At 43.3% G+C, this 21,572-nt stretch overlaps 1 protein-coding gene across 1 annotated transcript in view; it reads right to left on the bottom strand.

Moving 5' to 3' along the window:
- cyst (rho guanine nucleotide exchange factor 18 cysts) overlaps positions 1-20,334 on the bottom strand; it is a 91,145-nt gene extending 70,811 nt beyond the window's left edge. The window contains exons 1-4 of the mRNA XM_086971561.1: positions 20,161-20,334; positions 8,278-8,613; positions 5,517-5,660; positions 1,095-1,405 (exon numbers count right to left, since the gene is read on the bottom strand). Of these exons, the coding sequence (XP_086827687.1) occupies positions 1,095-1,405; positions 5,517-5,660; positions 8,278-8,613; positions 20,161-20,163 (794 nt within the window). The 5' untranslated portion in view covers positions 20,164-20,334. The remainder of the gene's footprint in view (positions 1-1,094; positions 1,406-5,516; positions 5,661-8,277; positions 8,614-20,160) is intronic.
- Between the last annotated feature and the right edge of the window lie 1,238 nt (positions 20,335-21,572).

Raw genomic sequence — 21,572 nt, 5'->3', positions numbered from 1 at the left:
CATCGGCATCGGTCCCTGCGCGGAGCGAACTTACGAACAGGTTGTATCATAACTGTTGTGTTATGAAGAGGTTTGCACGAAGGAGGTTTTCAGAAGATTCTCTTTTTTTTAGTGAGTAATTAAAGGGGTAGTATTTGTTATCGAAAGATTTTCTAGGATTAGATGAGAAGCCGACAGCTGTCGTCAACAGGTATGGTCTGTGACCCTTCCTTAGCGGATAAAAAGGTGCCAACTTTAGTTCTTTGCTACGATTCCATGTCACGATTTTTATCATGTCTCTTTAGTGAATACGATTGTTTTACTAAGAAAAATCTGTTCGAGCGTTGAGTTGAATAAAGCGGGAATAAATATATTTGCATTTATACATTGTTGATCTACTCGTATCGGCATACTTGTGTCTACTTGCAGCCTATACCGAGATTGTATACCGCAATGTCCGAATCATCAAGTACTACGAGAGTATAACAGTAAAGTCTCATCTTTTAGCAAAGAAAACAACGGAATAATCAAGTATGTGCTTATATGACGAAGTCTATACATCTAGACTTCAATATAAGCACCTCGTGAGGCGGATAATAGTGATACCTTTGACATTGTGCTTTACGTATACGATTATTTTATTACTATTAAAAAAAAACATTAAGCTGTTCTGTCGATAATAATATTTCTTATTATACTACTGCAAATTTTCGAGTAAACACAATCAGTAACTGTAAGGTGATGTAATTCTACGTACCCTGTTACGCAAACAGAAGAGTGTTTTAAAGGTCTTTTTAAAACAATCCTCAAAACGCATTCGATTGTGAAATGATTTGTATTAAGGCAGCGTACGATATGACACTGAAGCTTATATATGTGATAAGAATTTTAGAAGCTGTTTGTAGTAGTAGTAAACAGTCATTTAAGACCTGTGGATAAAAACTGAACTTAACCCGCAATCTAAACCCCACATTTTTTTTGCGCTTGTGCGCCAAGTGCAAGCGATGGTGGGAGTTTTCAACGTTACGAAAGAGGACCGTTTTTGCAAAAGCGAAAAACTCGCAGTTACTGCGGTTGCATCAGTAGTTAATTTGTTTTTATCACTGTTGCTTTACCTTCTCTGCAGTTTGATCGGCGACTTATGCGCCCGTCGGTTGTTTACCGTCTTGGGGCTATCATGGGTTCCATGGAGCAACGGTAATGTGATGCCTCCAATGATGTCGGTCTGACTTATAATTGCGTCCGTCTTACTCAAATCGGTCCAGCTTTGCCGCCTCGAACTTTCTGAATTCTGGCTTTGGAGCTGACTTCGCTTTGCGAGTCGTTGCGCGGTGTTCCCGCCGATTGAATTGCCCTGAAAGGGACTGTGGCGTACATCACTGGCGGAGGATCGCCTCGATGACGGGTTTGATGCCTGCAAAAACTCCTACGAGAAAAACATCAGGAGCATTTGTCAGCTACCGGAATGCCGATGTTAACAATTTAATAATATGTATTGACTTATTTATATAACATGTAGTAATTCATATCGCTAATGCCTAAAAGAGACCAATTAGTTGTACCGGCTCTTGACACTGCAGCGCAACTCTTTCATATATAAACAGCTATTTGTCTGTGAGTAATGTTTCAATTTCTATCAAAATTTCTTTAAAACAAACCTTTTGCGTTCGGAACTGGTCACTTTCTGGGTAGCGAATAGCAGTGACGTTCCAAAAAGGGATAATTAATGAAAGAGGTGAGACAGCGCTTCTTGCGTTTTGTTCGTTTAAGAGAGAAAACTAAATCTGGAGAAATTAAGAGTAAGCGAAGCTGGTTAGGCTTATTGCTGATTTCACAGCTTTCCATGCCTACTAGTTACCTTGCTGCATGGATCCTTCTGAGAATTAACTGGTGTTTCGGCATTAGGTAATACTTTTAGTTACGAGGAACGACCTAACCCTTTCTAGACGTGATTTATATACGTAAAGCAAAATGAACTGACATCATCTCCTTCCTTATACCCAAGAGAGCGTATCTATGCGTATCTAAATGCTGACAGACGCTTTTAGCCACAGAATGAGCATACAAACGCTGGAAATTACAAATAGCAATAGAGCAAATGTTCCCGCACGTGGCTTGCTCCCAGACCCTAGCTAAGGTCTGCTCCTTGATTTCGCACTTTCTCGCTCACCTCCGCCACTTGCATTCGCTCTCTTGCTTTCCCGGCTTTTCTGAGTCCTCATGGCCCCTAAAAACCCATATCCCAAAGGCAAGTGAAGCAGACTCATTTCGTCTGAAGTGAGACGCATCATTGGCATTTTTTGTAAAAATGCTCTACCCATGGCAATATATGCGGTCAAAGGCCCGGCCTCGGTGAGAGCTTCCTTCCTTCATATGTACATTAGACTTAAGACAAGCCTCCTGACGAACCTCCTCCAACATGGAGATGACCATTCAGAATAAAGTTTAGCGTGGCGCAGTTCCTTCCATTCTACTACATAGACTGAGTAGAAACTACACGTTTCAAGGGACGACCTCGCTTTCTGGCTGTTTAACCAGTTTCAGTTGTAGTAGATGGGCCTATGAAGGAGGGAGGAACAACCGGCAAAAAATTTGGAAACAAAACTAACTTGTCCCTATCTTATGGTGCAAGAATTGATTCCATAATTAACTTCTAGATCCAAGCGGTAAAATGCCATCAATGGCAATGTAAAGCATAGATAATAATATGGGCACGATGCAAAGTACACTAGCACGTGTCTTTGCACCCAAACGTTTCGTTTTGAACAAAAACAACGACAACAACTCAGCATATCACATAGATATATCTCAAGACCGAGTGAAGTATAAAACGTGCCTTATACCGTAATAGAGCCCTAACAACGTGAAACGAAAATCAGTCAAATGGAACGACCTACTGATATGTGGTGTACCGACGAAACGATACTTCCTTCCCACACGAATACGGGGCCTCTCAAATATAAAAGGTTGGATCTCGTTTGCTCAGCGAGGTCCACGCTCTCTATTCAGAGAGCAACACATGGTGGGAGAGGGGCGGGGGGGGGAGGTAACAACACAAATGTGCATTAGAGGACCGACAAATATAGCCAATCGGAGCGGAAGAATGATTGTCAAGGAATGTAGAGATATAAGAGTGTGAATAGGTTCGCTTTAACGTTGAGTTCTCCGGTTGTCAAGTCAAACAGCCCGTGCAGAAAAAAATCACTCGGTCCCTTCCACGCTCTAGTAGCGAGTCGACGTTACCTGTCCACATTTCCAGCTTTATTGGGCATAGGGCAAAGTCGCCCATGTCACGCTCTCTCTCGACGACCATTGCCTGTCAACACACGTTCAATGCGACCATAAGTACACGTACATCAACAAATGCACTCGGAAAATCCACATGGACGCGACGATACAGTTTCTGCGCTCCACTCCATCCCAATTCCGCTCGCTCTTCTATATCAGGTAGCGTTCTAGCATACACAGCCACTTTAAACACTCCGTGCGGGAAAGCGTCTAGGCTGCTAGCAGGCCAACTTTAGATCCCCGGTTTCTGGCTCCAGTAAGACGTTATCGCGGCGCCAAAGCCTATCGAGGGTGAGGCTGGTAAACGCTAACAAACAGTTTGTAAGGCCATTCAGCTCAGGCGAGGAGCGATCGCTGCTACGTTGGCGAGTTCCAAAACGACACCGTTTTACCGCTGTAGCTCACGTTGTTCAGCAAACGGCGTCGACGAAGCGTGGGGAAAACCGCGAGTCTACAAGATTTACTGATAATTAATACTGATGACGAGGCCAACTATATCGCTATTTACCTGCGAGAACATTGTTGATACTGATAGGTGGGGTTGGCTATTTCAGTGGAAGTGGAAGGCCAAGATACCAAGATCGTGACAAGTTGTGGATGCTAAGATAATCCGTGGCCTTATGCAAGATGGCATACGCTACTCGCTTGCCTTGTAACAATAATACCTTGAAAGCATTCATCAGTAAATGGTATGGCTATAGATTCGCGTTTTTTTCTTCTTATAAAACGAAGCACTATGTAATAGTGTTTGTTCCACCCGGAGAGATAATTAAAAGTAATACATTTGAGCGGCGAATGCATGTACACGCAGCGACATGTGTGGATAACATGAGTAATCTGAAATGAGCCATTGTTTCCAAATTTAGATGTTCTGTTTGGGAAAAGTTCCATTTTGCACTTAGTATAGGGACTGGTCAAACGCCCATTACTTGCAGTACGCGGCGTTTAACGTTCCGCTGGTACGTGTCAGGCAAAAGCTGCGTTAAAAGCGGATCGAGGTCTGCTTAGCGGCAACAAACATCAAGAATGGGGAACGTTTGCCACGCGACGCTGCTGTGACTCATATGAGATTAAAGCGTGCCGCGAATATCTTAACCACGCCATCCTACATAGCTCTTAATATATTAATTATAGTACATATAGCACGAGTTTTCATAACAAGAAATAAGGTCAAACCTTATGAAAATGGATTTGTTTTGCTTAGCAGAGTTCGAGTCACACAGGTTCATATGTCGGCATACTGTCACTGCCGTTCGGCAATTTAATAAATTTAAAATACATTGCTTTCTTTTTCTAGATACGCCGTCAGCGACAGTCTCGTTTATAAGCGATACATTTTTTTCAATAGCTAAGGCAGTAAATTTTTCGATTTATCGAAGACGACTGTATGTTTACACATCTAGGACAGAGTATAGGTTCAACAATCAGATGTCGTAGCACAATTTACATTCACACATGTTAGCATTGCAAGGGGTATCTATGGTCTGCCATTATTTTTTGTACAGATTTAGCGTATGTTAGAATGAAATAGTTCAGGAAACAGCTAAGCCATCATAGGACGTCGCCCCATTCAAATATTGTCCCATTGCTAGCAGTTTCTTCAATCCCGCATTATCCGGGAGAGTTCCTTAAACAATCATCCTGCTCATGCTGGAATCATGGGAAGTACGTGTCACATACTATTGTATCATATACAAACCAGTATTTATCCAAATATATAACCGGTTAGGCAGTTGACGAAAGTGCCCATCTCATTCACCTGGATAGTTTGTTTGGTTTGCAACCCCCAGGTTTCTTTAGATTAAAGTCGGTTACTTATGGCTACTTGGAGCCTCGTAGATTATACCAGTATTTTCTACTTACAGATATTCACTACTAGTTTACAAACGCAAGCCATATGGTGTCTTGATTCGAAGCTTCTTGCAAGCGGTGCTTACTCCGCCAAGCAGGTTGCGTTAGAGAACTACACAAACCTTTGTGAGATTCTCATTAACAGACGGATATTTTAGTTAGGATGAAATCATGATTTGATATTGGATACTGTCCTTCTAAGGGGAGGTTAGTTGAATCAGATGTTAGATAGCTATACTTTACCATAACACGGTACTCCGTAGCGAAGCTACGGTGGACTAGCTATGGTCTCTAATTGCCGTTTGTCCTATATTCCGTTGCACCTAGACAATTTGTAACATTACGTACGTTATTGTATTGTTCCCTTACCAGCTGCGTGTTGCCTTCGCACTGCTTACCTGTGAGCTGGCCGGAGTGATATCGTTAACGAGGATCTTGACATTGTTAACGGCCTCATCGTCATCATCGTCCCCCGCCGGAGAACTGCGGAGCGCCACCGAGTCCAGCGCGGAACTAGACACAGATGACTTTTTTGAATTTACCTGCGTTATGAACAGGGCACAATAAAAACAATCATTATAACAAAAAGCGTATTAGAAGCTCTATAGCTACAATAGAACAGACATAAACCGTTAGAGCAAGCTAGAAAAACGTATTATAGACAGAGTATAGGTAATCATTTGAGCTAGTTAATACAGTCACCAGCATTTTTCATATGTTAACCTATTGCGCATAAGCAAAAGGGTAGCCTATTAGTGTGTTTTGCTTAGAGAAAATTACTCGCTTCTTGATATCACAGTTGCCTGTTATCTGGGGCTCCTACAAGCTTGAATTAAACCTCCAGAACCTAAAAAAAAAAAAAGAGTAATTGGTCCTCCATTCTAGAATAAATAGACAGTAACTTTTCTTGCTTTGGGTTAGTGTGTGGGAAGTTTCTTGAGGTAGGGACGTCATTCCCAAAGTTTGGTTCCCAGTAGCGAACCTCGAAACGTCTGAGCCGCTGCTATTACCGCAGCGAGCTTAGAAGAAGGAATCAAGGACGAAATGTACTGCAAGCCTGCCGAAAATTTCCAAAAAAAGGTGAACGGACGTTCGCTATTTCACTAATATCATCCTAATTAAGATAAATACGAGGAGGAGGGCGTTGATGTATTAAAAAGAAAAACAGCCAAATTACTTTTTGAGGGCTAAATATTCCAATAATAATTACCCAATGGAAACCACTGCTGACAGCCGCTACAGAAGCAAGACTGAAAAATCCTCAGTCTTTAGACAGTTCTACTCAGTAGGAAAAAGCATATGTTGCTTGAGCGTTACGTGAATGAAAAGGAGAAGTATTTGTTTATATATATATATTGGCAATAGAGCATCATTGAGGCTTTATACTATATACGAATAAAGCATTAGAGGGACACTTCAGATCGCGTATAGCAACAATAAACTATTAAGCTAAGTTACTTACTAAACAAAATACCCGGTTGATATTAAATTACTTAGGTTGGAACATGACTAATTCTGGGCTTTTTCACCTAAAAAACGACGTTTTAATCAAATTTTAACAGCATGTTTATCCACTGTCACTTTCCACGACGTTCTTTCATCTGTCAACCGACTTATTTATTCGTTCTTTCCAGAAATCTTCTAGTCTGGTCTTAGGCAATTCGTCTTTTAACAATTAAAACTCATTTCATTAGCCAGTAACCGGATAAAGTAAAATTATTGTCCCCGCGAGGTCCGCAAAACCTCTTGCACCCCAGCTCATTGCCACGACCTGGCTTTGTCGTAGAGGAGGTCATCTTTGCCTCATTTATTGGCTCTCCTCTGTTGAACAGCTCAGTTCACTTGATCTGATTGGGACGTATATAAATTTTTGTTGGCCACTTTATACTTTTCAAACATTTTCCGGTCTCTTTCTGACCCCACCAAATGCAAATGATTACTTTCTGAGAATGAAGATCTGGCTCAACTCTCAGTTTGAACGTCTTCATAGAGTTGCCCATTATTTTCTCTGCTTTATATCGGTGTAGAAACATTTTTCATGGCTACCTATGACAATTCTGTGTAGAAGCCTGTTACTATAACTGCGTGTTGTTTAATGCCGGATGAGATGTTAAAGGCCTCCTTCCTTAAGATGTGGGGCACCTAAATTTCTAGTTTTTGAGTAAAATGCTCAGATTCTAAGGTAACCGTCAATAATCCGAGGATTACGGTTCAGTTTTCACCTCGATTGACGAATTGTTTGTCAGTCGTCAAAACACTGACCTCAACTGGCCGACCTAGGTGGAGTGCACTCTCTAGCTACGAGACGCTATTCTTGAATTTCACAAACTATCTCGAACGTCCTCTCAATTATGGCTTCTCTGCTTGATCAAGTACAAATAGTCGTTACTATTACGATAACTTGACTTCGACAAAAGGTAAAATGGAGTAGGTGTCAGGAGTGCATCTTCACGGCTGGAGCCTGAGCTCGACATGAGGTCACTGTATTGCATAACGAGATTACCGTAGACTTACAAAGGACAGAGTTTTCTCAAACGGTATATATAAATATATAATGGAGAGAAACAAAGGGAACATCAGAGACAAGTTTCAAGAGCTTAGGTTACTATACGGTGATATAAGCATGTTATATTAACTTGTACGACTTATGTTATAAGACAGGTCGTACTAGAATAAATATAATATGAATAAAATAACTAAATATGGTTGAATGTAGATCTATGTATGCCGTATGCTAATAAAGAAGGATTACATATATCCAAGGGAGTTCTCCTGAAACGATACTACAGGATGAGGATTGAAAAAAATTATCTATTTACAGATTTCTGGAGGTTTTCTTTTCAACATATTACTCAGGCTTTTTGTCGTCCCGCTCGTTCAGCTCTGTGGATGCCGTTCGTTGCCGTTTTTTGGCAGTTCGCCATATAAAAAATCGCTGAAATTCATAGTATTATTTTGCCACATTGCACATGTTCACTTTAGGGACACGCAATGCCCTATAGAGCAAAAGCAATAGATTTCATTCGAATATACCGTCAATGGCCAGCCACCGCACCTCACATCAGGTCAGATCAGATCAACAAGGCAGTATGAGGTTCCGCTACTGTTATTTTGTTATGCTGCACTATACGATAGGCCAGACCATGTCGGGTCACGTACCATCAAGCGAGTGGCCTCGTTGTCCGGATGCATCGGAAGTTGTTTGTGGTGGCCTGTTGATGTGGAGGCGCGTGGTAGCTGAGAGCCCGGCTGTTCTTGCTGCTGCAAACTGGATGAGGTTAGCGGTGTTATTCCTGCCGATGAAATTGTGGATGCGGAGGACGATGTCTGGCCGTGGTGCGTGGAAACGGGGTGGATCTCTGCTTGCGAGTACGAGCTGTGTACCCCCACAGTCCCCTGGCCCGCTGCGCCCGCTGCCGCCGCGCCGTGCACGAGGTGGTGGGGGATTGACGGACATGACGAAGACAGCCGACAAAATGACGGACGTCTCAGCACCTGTGCGTACATTTGAAACGGTAGCATGACGAACATATTAATCCACAAGTCGGTTTCTCGGATATTGTTTCGTATATAAAAATAGATACGACAAACATTTTGATAAATTAATTTTTACACGATAATAATCTTACGTAAGCAGCGAATTTTGTATATCTTCAATTAGCTTACATTCTCTCCTCTTATTGCCAATGTAACTGAGTCATCATAAATAGCAACTAATAGATTAGTTGCTATTTACACAAACGCATACGATATTTGTGATACACTGACGATATGCTGTGGCTATCGCGTTCTTTTTCCCATTGAAATCTGCTCTGACAGGTTACTTTATTCAGCTAACAGGGTTGACGATAGCATTAACTGAAAGTGTGAGCGACTATTTGCTCAGTCCTACGTTCACAAGCAGAAAATAGCGGGCTGGCCTAGAAACTATCAAGTATGAACAACTAGAACTTCCAGCTTCTATCCTTATGAAAAATAACCGGGCCACTTGTCCGTTGTATTCAGAGGCGGTGCAGGCCCTGGGCTTTGTCCCTTTTGTGCATTCTGCACGCCCCCAGCTCCTGACTACCTAATCACTGAGCGCATAAGCCAAACAGCTAATTAGCAACGACATTTCTCCTTGACTATTTGTATGAGCCTTACGAATCATTGTCGGCTTGTGCTGATAAGAACAGGCGCATAGAAGCCGCTCAGATAAGAATAAGCGCCCATTCACAGGGCTTCTAGCAAGATGGCTCCCCTGCTACGTATTTATTAGACATATATACCGCGTCTATACTGAATCATATATGATCGACCGACCCCTTTACGATAACAGTACGATAGAATTGGAGGGCAGTATATGCTTACTATGTGTATATGGCGATACTATTGAATAACACCTGGAATAGCTCACTATGGCAGGCAGCGCAATTTTTATGTGATGCCATATTGTTAGCTAGCTTAACCGTGATGTTATTCGGATAGCATGCTAACCTGAGACCGACTAAAGAGCAAGTTCTAACCGATAATCCTAGTTAGAGTTCTACAACAGCGCTAAGGTACTAAATAGTCTAGGAAGCTTACCTAGAATGTTAACAGATGCGGCCTAGAAACTCATTATGACGGAAACGAAAACAGAAAAGAGCACACAAGACGCTGCTATAACAAAGCAACGATACCCTATATTTTTGAAAAAATAACAAGCCTTAAGAGAAACGCTTTAAGTAAGTTGCAGAAACTACCTGTGGAAGGTTTAACTACGATCACAACAGCCATGGGGTTTGGTTTATTCTTCGTTTCCTTCGAACATTGTCGAAGATTCTGGATCGTATTTTGTTGTCAGTCGGTTGTAATGGCTATAGCTCGACCCAGGTACGACGAAATTAATGGAAGGTACAGGGAGACGACTAAGCTATAATCTGATTAAGATTACTCCAACGGAAAAATTTCATACTGATGTAATGTCGTGTTGCGCAATGATAATGAAATTTTTAAGCAGAAATATGCCCTTCAAGTTTGCATAACAGCAAGAAAAGTTACTTAACGTGCGAGAAAAAGAACTTCAAAGACGACCGGGTGCTAGTGAACAAAACCTCCCCCAAAGCTGCTGGGCATCAGGCAAAAGCCAAAAAATAACGCGGCCCTACATTCTCATTAGCGTCTCATATGTATAACACTTCATCAACTCTTACAACAAATTGATAGAGATGACGCACAACTCATACGGTAAACAAAACACGTAGTGGACGAACGCGAAAACCAGTGTCAGAACGTCGAAGCACTCTTGCAGTGTTTATTCGCTATCAAAAAAAAATGGAACTGGCAGAGTCGGAGCATCACAAGTCGATCTGTTAACACTATTGGTAGGTGGACCAATGCATTCCTTAGTGGAGATGTAGCCGGCGTTCAGTAAAGCTATGTCCCGTTTCTGTCCCATTACCGCACTCATGCGCGACTTACTCTCGCTCCCTCAACATGTCCCTGATCGCCAGTTTGGCGTTGGGAGAGATGCAATTGGACGCCCGCGAAACATCAGTCTTCAGAGTCTCATGCCCACCCAATCTGTGCAGTCCGTCATGCGTTAGGTGCTACTTCACAAACCAACATAAGAGAGCCGTAAAGGGCTGCGTATCTATATACATTATATATACAATATACACTAAGTGAGAAAGATCATTCTTATCTGCTTGCTTATGAAAGAATTTACGGGCTACAATGGGCACGTCGCTCTTATGAACAGCTTAAAGGAACGCTAAAGTGGCAACTGGAAATAATTTTCCAACGAGTTCGCAAATAGCCTTTCGCCGTACTGCTGAATTACGGCGCCTGTGGCATTTTTCGTGAGGGGTCTGGAGGAACGGAGATCAAATGTGAAATGACGTCAGAGAACGACGACCCGCGTGAATAGACTACGGGTAGAAAAAGAACTTTGAGGGTTAATTCCGCAATGCATTTACTAAAACCAGGATCAGATTTGTCCATGACAGCTGGTTGTCAAAGAGAAGAAGAATAGACGTTGAAACTTATTTGCATGTTGAGCGTAGTTTCTTACGGTATCACCGTAAGAAACTACGCTCTTAGTTGCAAAGGGGGGCCCTTTGCATGACGATTTCACCACGCCGTACACCGAACGCACCCTAGAGAGGTCCCTCCATCGACTTCATCGCTACATATGTTATATAAGATCATTCCGATATCGATAAAACATTTTCTCATACTGGAATCTTTAGAGATCTATTATTATCAGTAGCTCGTACAAGGAGGAGTATTGTATGATGTGCGATGGGATCGAAGCCACTCACCTCTCCAATATTTGTGAAATTAACAAAAACAAACCACTTTTACGATTAATATAAATAAGAGTCGAAGATTTTTAGGGTTTACGGGTTGAATTCAACCTTACGCTATATATGATTACGATGTTCAGCATAGTTTAGGTTGTGCTAATAATGGCAAACATGGTGTCGAAGTCAGGTCGGGAACCCGCCTATACGACTGGCTGGTTTGGTATTGGTCACAAACGTATACATACCTACACTCTAAGATGCGGAAGTGGCCGCCCATCGCAGCAAATACGACGGTGAAGTGTTTTACGGTTGGCTAACCGGTATTCGATTAGCCTTTTTATAATTCTCCATCCGCCATCGACATCGTGTAAATTTGCAAGGAACAGCAAACCTCTTCAGCTATGGATCTTTCTCCAATGGATTCTTTAATGGAGTTTGTTCGTAATTGACGGCTCTGTACTCAGCCTTCTCTAGCTAGACAAGGCCGCCGCATATAACAGAAAACCAGTTTGCTTTAAGGCACGCAATACGGCCTTCCTAAGCCATTGTCGCTTTTCTGCCGTAACACAACAATCGTGGACTCAACATATACAATACTGCACATATGTAAATATATCTGCATATATGAAAATGCGACACGGACAGAGCAACTCTTACAAAAGAAAGTTTTCCACGAACGGCCTATACATAATTGCGCACCGACACACAAACATGCGTCGCGTTCGTGTCGGACGAAGGCGATTGTCTTCTTTGAAGTTCTCTTTTTGAAGACTTGATTCATTGGACAAATGCGAATTTATTCTAACAAAAGTACCACGAAAATCCTTTGAAGTCGACTTCGAAGCTTTCGCTCTAGACAAACGGTGTTCAACATTATGTGTTATGTGTACAACATAAAATTCAAATGAGCGGAAGTTGCTGCAGAAATGTGTGACTAGTGTGTCACAATCGATGTACATAAGCTAATGAATTTCTCATGAGATGCACAGTTCAGCAAATAATTGTTATGAAATATATAAGCACGCCAGTGTGACTATTGTATAATGCTCTACACAACATTGAGCAAGTCCGACAATACGTATAAGCGAGTAATTTAACATCAAGCCTATATATACTTATATAAACCATACATGTTTCTCCTTTTTGATCTAAATACGTTTGGGTATTCCCATATGATTTCATCATAGCAGAGCGCCGTGCGGCTTGAAGTGACAGAAGTCACGATTGGAAACGATTCTAGAAAATCGGGGGCTGTGTAAAAAAAAAGTGATACTTTTCCACATTGTTGTCATACAATTCCCCCTCCCCTCCCCTCTTACACTGATTCACAATGTGTTTCCATGTAACATACTTTCGATATTGAAAAGCTTCTCAATAGAAGCTTTTGCAACAAACATGGCCTTCCCTTTCTACTACTGTTAAATTCGTAGTGTGCTTAATAGCTGTAGACTGAGCACGCTGGCGGGTCACATTGTGTTTTGCCATCTGGTAAATGTGTGCATACGAAGGGTAGATTACTACTGCATTAATGCTAATCCCGCGACGCAGAGCATTATGGAGTGATGGCAGCAGTTGTCAAGACGGCGTAAGCTCGCGGTTTCTGGCTGAGGATTAATAGCCGTCATGGCTGAGTGCTGCCTTTTTTGCACGCTGAAAGATCTCTCTCTCTCTCCTTTGTTTTCGGTCGTTCGCATCAATTCTGCGACACCGTTACGCGTAAAACACGACCAATGCGAGCAACTGCTTGAGCTGACGTCTTTCCGTACGTGTGTCTACATGTTCGTGCCTGGTTGTATGTGGCTACAAGACGAATAAGTGTTCGATATGATTATGTGGCACAGCCACAGAAGGCTGTTAGACACATCTACAGCTCACTCGCTCGTACAAATGTTTGACAGTTCCGCATTTCTGTTTACTAGTGCTGCCCGCTTTTCCTTGTTGCATATTCCTACGTGCTCGTGCCTAATCTTCCGGTTAGAGTACGACAACGTCCTGCGGCCTAAAGCTAAGCTTCGTGTGTCGTCGTCAGCCAGGCCTGCCGGGGCCATGGCCAGGTTGCAGGCAGCCTCGTTGGCGGAGCTATGTATAACACCTGATTTGCTTAATAGCTCTAGTAGCGACGTGGTACCGTCGTGCAACCCTTGTCCGCATGTAACAACGACACAAGTGGACGGCAATGCGCCGTCGGGAATTCAGCTACGCGACGATACGGTAGAACTGAGGTCGGGGTATAAGCGTATCAGCGACTACGACAATCCTACGCATGTCGTGCGGTGTGTTGAAGCGGCGGCGGTCCCTCGCTTGTTCCTTTTGTCGGTCGAAATCTTTACTTGCCCTAATATAGCGCCCGTTGTGCTAGTTGTCACGGTGAAAAATTGTGACTTCCGTTGTTGCTGTAGCTATCGCTTTAATTGTTGCCATATCGCGACTCGAGAACGACTTCTGCTCCCTCGGTCTTGTAAGCTTCGGCGACACAGGTGCCACTTACGATCTGCCGGTATCCGAAATCTCTCCTACCATTGCTGCATATTAAAGAAAGAAGGCGAGTCGGTGACAGGTTCGGCACGTGGCAAATAGGAATTGCAGCATATGTGTAAGCAGGTTCAACCCTCTTCTTCTTCCTGTTGATTTTCGACAAGTCGAGTCCGGCAGGACCTTCTATGCTACCCCTTGCAAATGTCGTCTGCGCGATGCTGCACTTCCGTACCTGCGAGTACAGTTTCCTAGCAATATAGGCCGGCGGATATGAGCCACAACATGTCTGCTTTTAGGTCATATTATATGCAAAATGCACTTTTGACCTGCCATATCGCAGACGTTGCATCTGGCTAAGTTGACCAATTGCAAAAGGCAAAACGTTCTTTGTCCTAAGAGCGGCCCCGTTCTTGCCCTACAGTTAGCCGTAGACGTATGGGGCGTAGCATTGATTGACTTCGTTCTAACGCCAAATAACGTGTCGGTACGAAAAAAGGCTGTTTTTTTCACCGCCTTATTTGCATCTGATTTCGACTATTACCTGCGTTTTGACAATTGACCATTCACGCTTTCAATTGTATAGCTAACGTAACTTGTAGCATCATATTGTTGATTATTTACAGCTATTACGAGCGTTAAGCTTTACGTAAAAAGTTGCTCGCATAGAAAACGTATACGGTTTTAATGTTGTTTTCCAGCTCACTTATTGCCGCTTCTCTTTCTTGTGCTACTTTAACATACTCGAATGGAATAGCAAACGAGCAAAAGCCTGAGCTCTGAGGTGCCTGGCGTATTAGTTCGCTGTATTTTTTATTTAGTTTTCGATCGAGCATTAGAGAAGCGATCTAAAAGTTATGCCCATCCAGTCTCTCGTATACCTTGGAACTTCCTAGTCAATTAAAAACCATTTTTCAGTTTTCGATAGCAGCGATAGCAACATCATCCTAACTTAACAATCCATATCTTCTCATAGTCGGAAAAACACTCGTTTACACAGCTTGCTTAGATTGCTCATTTAAGTTCGTTTGCTGACATGATTCGATAACTCTATACATAAATCGTTAGTAGTTTTGAAACGTTCTCTACGGACGCATGCTCTTCTGCCTATAAGCATCCAATCGTTGACGTTCTTGCACTACTTCCGCCTGGACAGAAGAATGAAAAGGTTTAATCTATCGCAAGGTAGAATGGCGCTGAAAACCAACTTACGAGCACCCTACATCCGCCTAGCAAAACTCAAAACGAAAGCGAGAACAGGCAACTCGTTGCAGCTGGTCACCCCTGTTACAGTAACCTCGACCTTAGTTCGTCCTCGACCTCTTAGTTTGTCCTTGCCTCCGCTGCGCGTTTCAGTCTCCGTCCGTTTTATCCATGTCTTTTCCTGTTTTTGCTCTAAGAGGTGCGCCGTCAAACGTACACTCATAAATAGCAGACCTTGATGACAAAGACAATAGGACACCGCCCCATCGCAGCGAGCCTTTCTAGCTGCGATAGCCTTGTCGTACTCTTAGCTTCAGGTTCCCGAGTGCTTTGCCTGTTCAAGCTGCATCATCATGGGAGGCAGCCTGAGCTTTTCCGCTTCGACGCACTCGTTACGGACACGCAGGCTCGAGACGCCTGCATCGCGCATCCCAGGGTCACCCGCCCACTCGGAAATCATCTGTAGGACAATTCTGCCAGGACCTCGCTAGTGCGACATGCACCACGCGTACTTGTACTCCTCTTTCCGAAAATAGCAGTCCGCGAACCAGCCTAGCCCATAGGCTTTTACTCAACGGTCTCCCGAAACTAACAGCCATCCCAGCAACGCACGGTAAACATCTGGCGAAGGATTCACACATACTATGTTCGTGTGCAGAGGGAATAACCCATACGTACACATATGCAACGCTACATGTTAACTCCTATCACCGCGTATCTCATGCGTAAAGCTACACTAGCAATTCCTTTAGCAGAGTCATACAAAACTACCGATTTAGTGGGTAGTCTAAGAAGTGTGAATTGCACGCAACGAAGTGACGGATAAGAGAAGTAACCGAAGTCCAAGAGATAAAGGCAGCTGCAGGAAGTAGCGAGTGCCCGTGCTTGTTTTGGCTGTTCGTGCGCGCCAACCCATAACAAACACCCACAGCGGCAAATGACAGCCGAGGCGCTGAAGCAATAGCAAATACGGTACAGCATCCAACAGTACTCTGGTATGATATGCCCAAAACCTGTGAATCTGTGTGTGCGGAATTTAGATTCAACAAAATTGAGAGAGCGATACCGCGACGACTACCAAAGCACAGATGCAATCTGTCCCATTGCCATGCAGCATACTACTACCATATTGAATAAAGACTTGCTTTTATATATTTTATTTATTGATCAGTTGGTAGTCAATTGGCTTAGCTTGTGCCATGGGTACAGTGAAATGGCCTAGTGTTTTATGCATCAAAGGCCGTTTATGTGCTTGTTTAAAGTTCGTCATAGACTATTTACCTATTGCTAAATTTACATTAGACCTAACTAGTCGTCATTATGAATCTCCACGTGTATTGTAAGATGTCAGAAAGTACCGCGTGGGCCACGGAGCTCGAGAAGGAAAGCTCTATGCTCGTAACATCTAGCAAGTTGGAATAAGTTGCCCCTATCTGTACGAACTGGATAGAGGTACATCACGGAACTTTTTTTAGCGCGTTGTGGCAGCACGTTAGCAATCATAGGAATAAAGTTGAAATCTTTTTACCTGAAGTAACCGGCTTCGGCGTATCCAAACCCCAGAACTGGAAGCCTACGACCCATCCTGGGCCAAACAAAAAGTAGTAATAATCATGCGCTGCTAACTATGTAAAACCCTGAGTAATGGCAAAACTTCAAAATCGTTCATAATCGTTTCACGTTTCAGTATCAAGGGAAATAATCATCACCGGGCAAATGTATTATTTCGAATTAAGAAATTTCCTTTAAGATCTTAGACTAATAAATCTTCTACAGCGGTTGCATGGTAGATATAGACGCTATAATGAAGAAGGGGTGGAACCAAATGAACGCAACTTGAATTGAACGAAGTGTCTGCATAACACACACAAATTATTCGCTAGCAAATAAATGGCACATTTATTACACTTATGGATGCCCTTCACTCGCAGTTCTTCTGCATAGGCAATGATTTGGCAGCTTACAACAGCAGCTGGCAACCGACAGCTATTCTATAGGCTGTCGCTCGGAACATTCAGCCTGAATAGGCTGAAAATTAGGTTATGCTTGAGACCGCAACGCTGCTGGCTTCGTGTTATCTTGGCATGCAGAAGCTAACAGATGCTTAAAGGACACCGTCATGGCGTACGGTCAGTGTGGCCAGCCGCTAAGGTTAAAAGTTTTGGTAACCTATATTATAACGCTACCCGACGCAATGCGTTTTGGGTTGCAGTGCAGACTTCGTTTGCGTTCGGCGTTCGGCATTCGAGATATCATCACACGCTGCCCAGTTAATGATGAAATTTCAGTTGCCTCTTACACCACTCGTGCGTGGAAAGACCCGATCGCGAGATGCATGAAGCTTCCCCTGGCGCATCGGCTTCGTGGACTGCTTTCACCCAGCGGCTAAGGGATGTTTGTTTCTAAATATTTTGTGGCGCTTAGTATTTAAGTAACCGTTAGGTAGGAGTTTGTTGTCAGACAACAAACATGTTTCTTGGATATTCATCTATATGTTGAAATTGAGAGAATAGCAGCGGATGCGTAGTAAACCCCTTGAATACGTGTTTTCTCGTTATGTCTTATCAAATATGTGATAAAATATTTAAAAATCTTATCTCGGCATATTTGTCAGCTCCTTATGAGCGGAACGGTCGTCAATTGTGGTACTATAATAAAAAAGAAAGAAACCGTTATCACGTGACTAGAAACGTTACTGTCGCCGACAAGACAAACTCTAACAAATGACACGTTATTTGATGAACGCCTAAAGTACAAATGCACAGCTGGATTTATATTGTATATTATTCCGACCAGTGTCCTATCACAGCGTAATAAAGGGCATCTCAATAGAGAAAAAGTCTTTTCAGCTTTGAAGCTTTAAAACTATAGACAAAGCAACTAATATGAGCCAGCTAATGTGTCAATGATATGGCAAACGGAGAGGTGGAGCGGATAAGAACGAAATCTGGCTGCTTATCCTGTACGCCAGAGTCGAACGCAAGGGCGTTGCGTTTCCAAAAAGCCTCCGCCCACACAGGCTAAATCAACAGCAGTATGGCGCCGCGTGTGGGGTGATAGATACACTCCAGGACAATTCGAACTACAGTCCACACGGAACAGTCAAGCCCTCATTTTTATTTACTATATTTCCCTCATTTTTTTTTACTTCGACAGCAACACTGTAAAACGAGTGAGGACAACAATTCTCAGTTCCACAGACTGTTTACATCCATATGTTTCGATAGAATAAACCCATTTAGGAGAAGAGTGAGTGAGTTGAGGTCTTTGTCTGAAGCACCACTGCACGGCCTTGGTTACGCTAACGGTCAAAATGGTTATAGCAGTGACAGAGAGCTAATTACAGTGCGCGCGATGACGTAATCGGGCCTTTTCCAATTTATACTGTTCAGCATTCAATGAAGCGAACTTAAGAGAACTTTAAATGTAGTCTTGTCACTCACTGTCTTCGTGATAGATAGACAACACAGAAAACTCTCATAATCAACTAAACAATTCCTTATGATTTTGCAGCGCTGTCTTTTACTAGAATCTTCCAAGTTTAAATGGTACATTATTAGTTTGAAATAACGTTAAGTATTATATTTATGCAGTTATGACGTAATTACAGCGCAGCAGCGTGATTTAATCAGATCGATGTCAGAGCAACCTTTTGTTTTGTATACTTAAAAATTTAGGTAGACACGTGCCTCATCCACAACCGCTTCCTCTCGAATCATCTCCAACCATAATCATTTCCAACCAGCTTGACTGTATATGCGATACTTCTACCTAAAGTTTTCAGGTGTCAAACTCGTCCGCTTGACAGATTTGCAGGGGGAACAGGGTGTTCGCGTGTAACTGCTAAGATAGAGAATCAGTGAAGCTGTGTTGAATGTCGGCTACTCCCAGCGCCTGCTAACTCTATGAGAACTGGAAATAGTGGCCTGAAATACAGCGGTGCAGCAGATTTCAGAGGCGAGATCTAACAGACGGGTCGCCAGGTTAAACAAAAAACGTTGCCACCGCCCCGGGACGGTAAGAGACAGACAGACTGTGAACAGTCTCTCATTGCTGCTACCGCTGGCCACGAATAGGCAGAACCAATGATTACTACTACTAGTACTATTATATTAGGATGTGGCAACAAAAACCGGTAGTCCTGGTCACGGAAGCAGCATTTTACCTCCAGCTTTTTTGAGGTTGGTGGCATACACCGCTGGAAGGAGATCGCAGCCGATCCTGCCACGATGATCATAAGTGTGCGCGCTTTCGACTCCGATCTGCGCCCACACCTCACCACTTTAGTGTAGTTAACTTTTTCGTTCTGTTCCACTATATCCTTTTATGTCATTTGCTGCCTCGCATTCATCGATCTTTCCTACCCTATCTCCATAGTGGCACCCCCAGAAATTTGCAGCCACACCTCAGTTTGCCTCTTTTTACTTGTTTCTTGCTCCATTTGCCGTGTTCACTGTCGCAATAAATTACTGGATAGAGCCCGTACATCGGGAGCTGCGTAAACAGTATCCTTTAGCAGCCCCGAGCGTCTAATCATCTAAGCTTGTGTTCCGTTGACACTTGTATCATTGTCGTCTTTCATATTCATTAGTCAGTCTCTTCCAAGCGGGTCTGGGTCAAGCAGCACCACAAGCGAGAACGGACCGAAGGTTAACAACCAGCGTTCCTAACGCAGGGTTCTGTATTCGTGTGTCGCTTCCGATGCAACTGTCGTTGCTTCTCTTACAACTACTTTCATTTTACGCCTTTTCATACAGCCGCTGCTGGCGCGGTAGCTGCCGTCGGCGCCGTAGCTATGAGCGTCTTTCTATACAGACCTAGCCGCAGTTACGGGTATTGACAAAACCTTGCCTGCTAGCAGTCGACCTTCATCTTAACTTAAACGCAAAATACTGAAAAACTGAGCCCCAGCTGCAGAGAATCCACTGAGCTAGGCAATCCACGGAAACGAATTGCAGAATATCTTTGCGTGATGGAGAAAACCATGTGGAAAAGACAAGGAGGATAGGCAAAGAAGCATAGAACTTTGTTGCTTGGCGAACGCCAGTGAGAGAAAATGAGGGATAAAAGAAGAGAGCAGGTTAGGAGAGTGCCTCACCATTGGATCAAAGGGTTGAAGCAAGCCACACGACCTATCCTCAGCAGTAAACGAGATTAACGCCTTTCGGCTCTTGGGTTGTCCGTGGTTGGCTACCTGGCTGGCTATCGCTGGAGAGCATCCGACTTTCGAAGCGTCCGAGTGTGCAGACCTGCAGAGCGACAGGGTGCCAGAACGAACCTTCCGACCTGGCGATAATACCTGGCAACTCTTGTGGACGATCCGACTAACCTCCGTAGAAAGCCAGGGACGTCATTCCATGGAGGTGATGGCGTTGCTGCCGTTGCCAGTGCACTCAGATGTCTAGGAAGTTAAGTATAAGAAAGAAGGGGAGCCCGAAACGAAAAACGTAGGTTTAACGCAAACCTCAGAAATCCTGGAAACCAACGCGGGATAGGGCAATTTAAACAGCGGGAAGACCATGGCGCCAATTGGTGGCAAGATCACTGGACTCACATGTTGCCATACACAATAGACATCGTGCGCAGTAATTAGATTCGAATTCAAGCACATGTAGCTGTATCCAAGACTTACACAATGTGAACATATATGTAGACATCGTATGTCAGCCCGAGCACTTATAAGGGACTGGTTAAGCAACTGTTTCTTTTTTTGCCATTTGCGTTTTTGATAGTATCTATCCAGAGTTGTTACTGACCAACACTTTTCTCCGAAGGATCTCCGCTTACATTTCTGCACATGTGAGATACGCGCATAGTCGTGGAATGAGCGGACTTAAAGGTGCGCCCACCTTTTCGGGCTTGTCCAGCTTTTGATGCGAACCTGCCCTTGCATCCGATCTCCAGTTGACCTTGACGTCAAAGCTAAACAGGCAACGACGACTTCTGTCAACCTTGGGTTTGAGGCTTTATTAATAGGCTTCCCAGCCGAAGGCAGCCTCTACACGACTCAAATATTATCCCTATGGTGCTGCCACAAATGTCAAGAGCTGACGGGACTGATCCTACGAGCGTTAAAAGAGTACGCTAGTCACGTGTCGACGTAAAACATCAGTCTTGCACCAACGATGAGCAGAGAATCAAAGCTAAAACCTCATCTAGCGAAAATTGACGACGGCTACACCCCATCTTGTTCGGTGTTCATAATAATACAACGCGGGCAGCCAGGTATTTTGCCTACACCCTCCTTGAATTTTGCACTCAATCCAATTTTGTATGTACGATAACGATTTGACGAAACGCTTTGATCGAAAAGGTTCCAAGCAGTTACGGATTAACAATGGACGAAGATTAGAAAAACACGAATTGAATTGTTTATACTAGAAAAGATCCCTAGATCTTTTCTAGTATAAACAATTCAATGACCAATACAGTCAGTACTACCCTAGTAGTACTGACTGTATTGGTCATCCAGAGAAAAAAAATTTCGAAGTAATGCCAGAAAGCGCACGT

The sequence above is a fragment of the Varroa jacobsoni genome, unplaced genomic scaffold, assembly GCF_002532875.2.
Source record: "Varroa jacobsoni isolate VJ856 unplaced genomic scaffold, vjacob_1.0 scaffold_132, whole genome shotgun sequence".
Lineage (NCBI taxonomy): Eukaryota > Metazoa > Arthropoda > Arachnida > Mesostigmata > Varroidae > Varroa > Varroa jacobsoni.
Note: the sequence above shows the minus strand (reverse complement) of the source record. Positions and strands in the feature narration are given on the sequence as shown.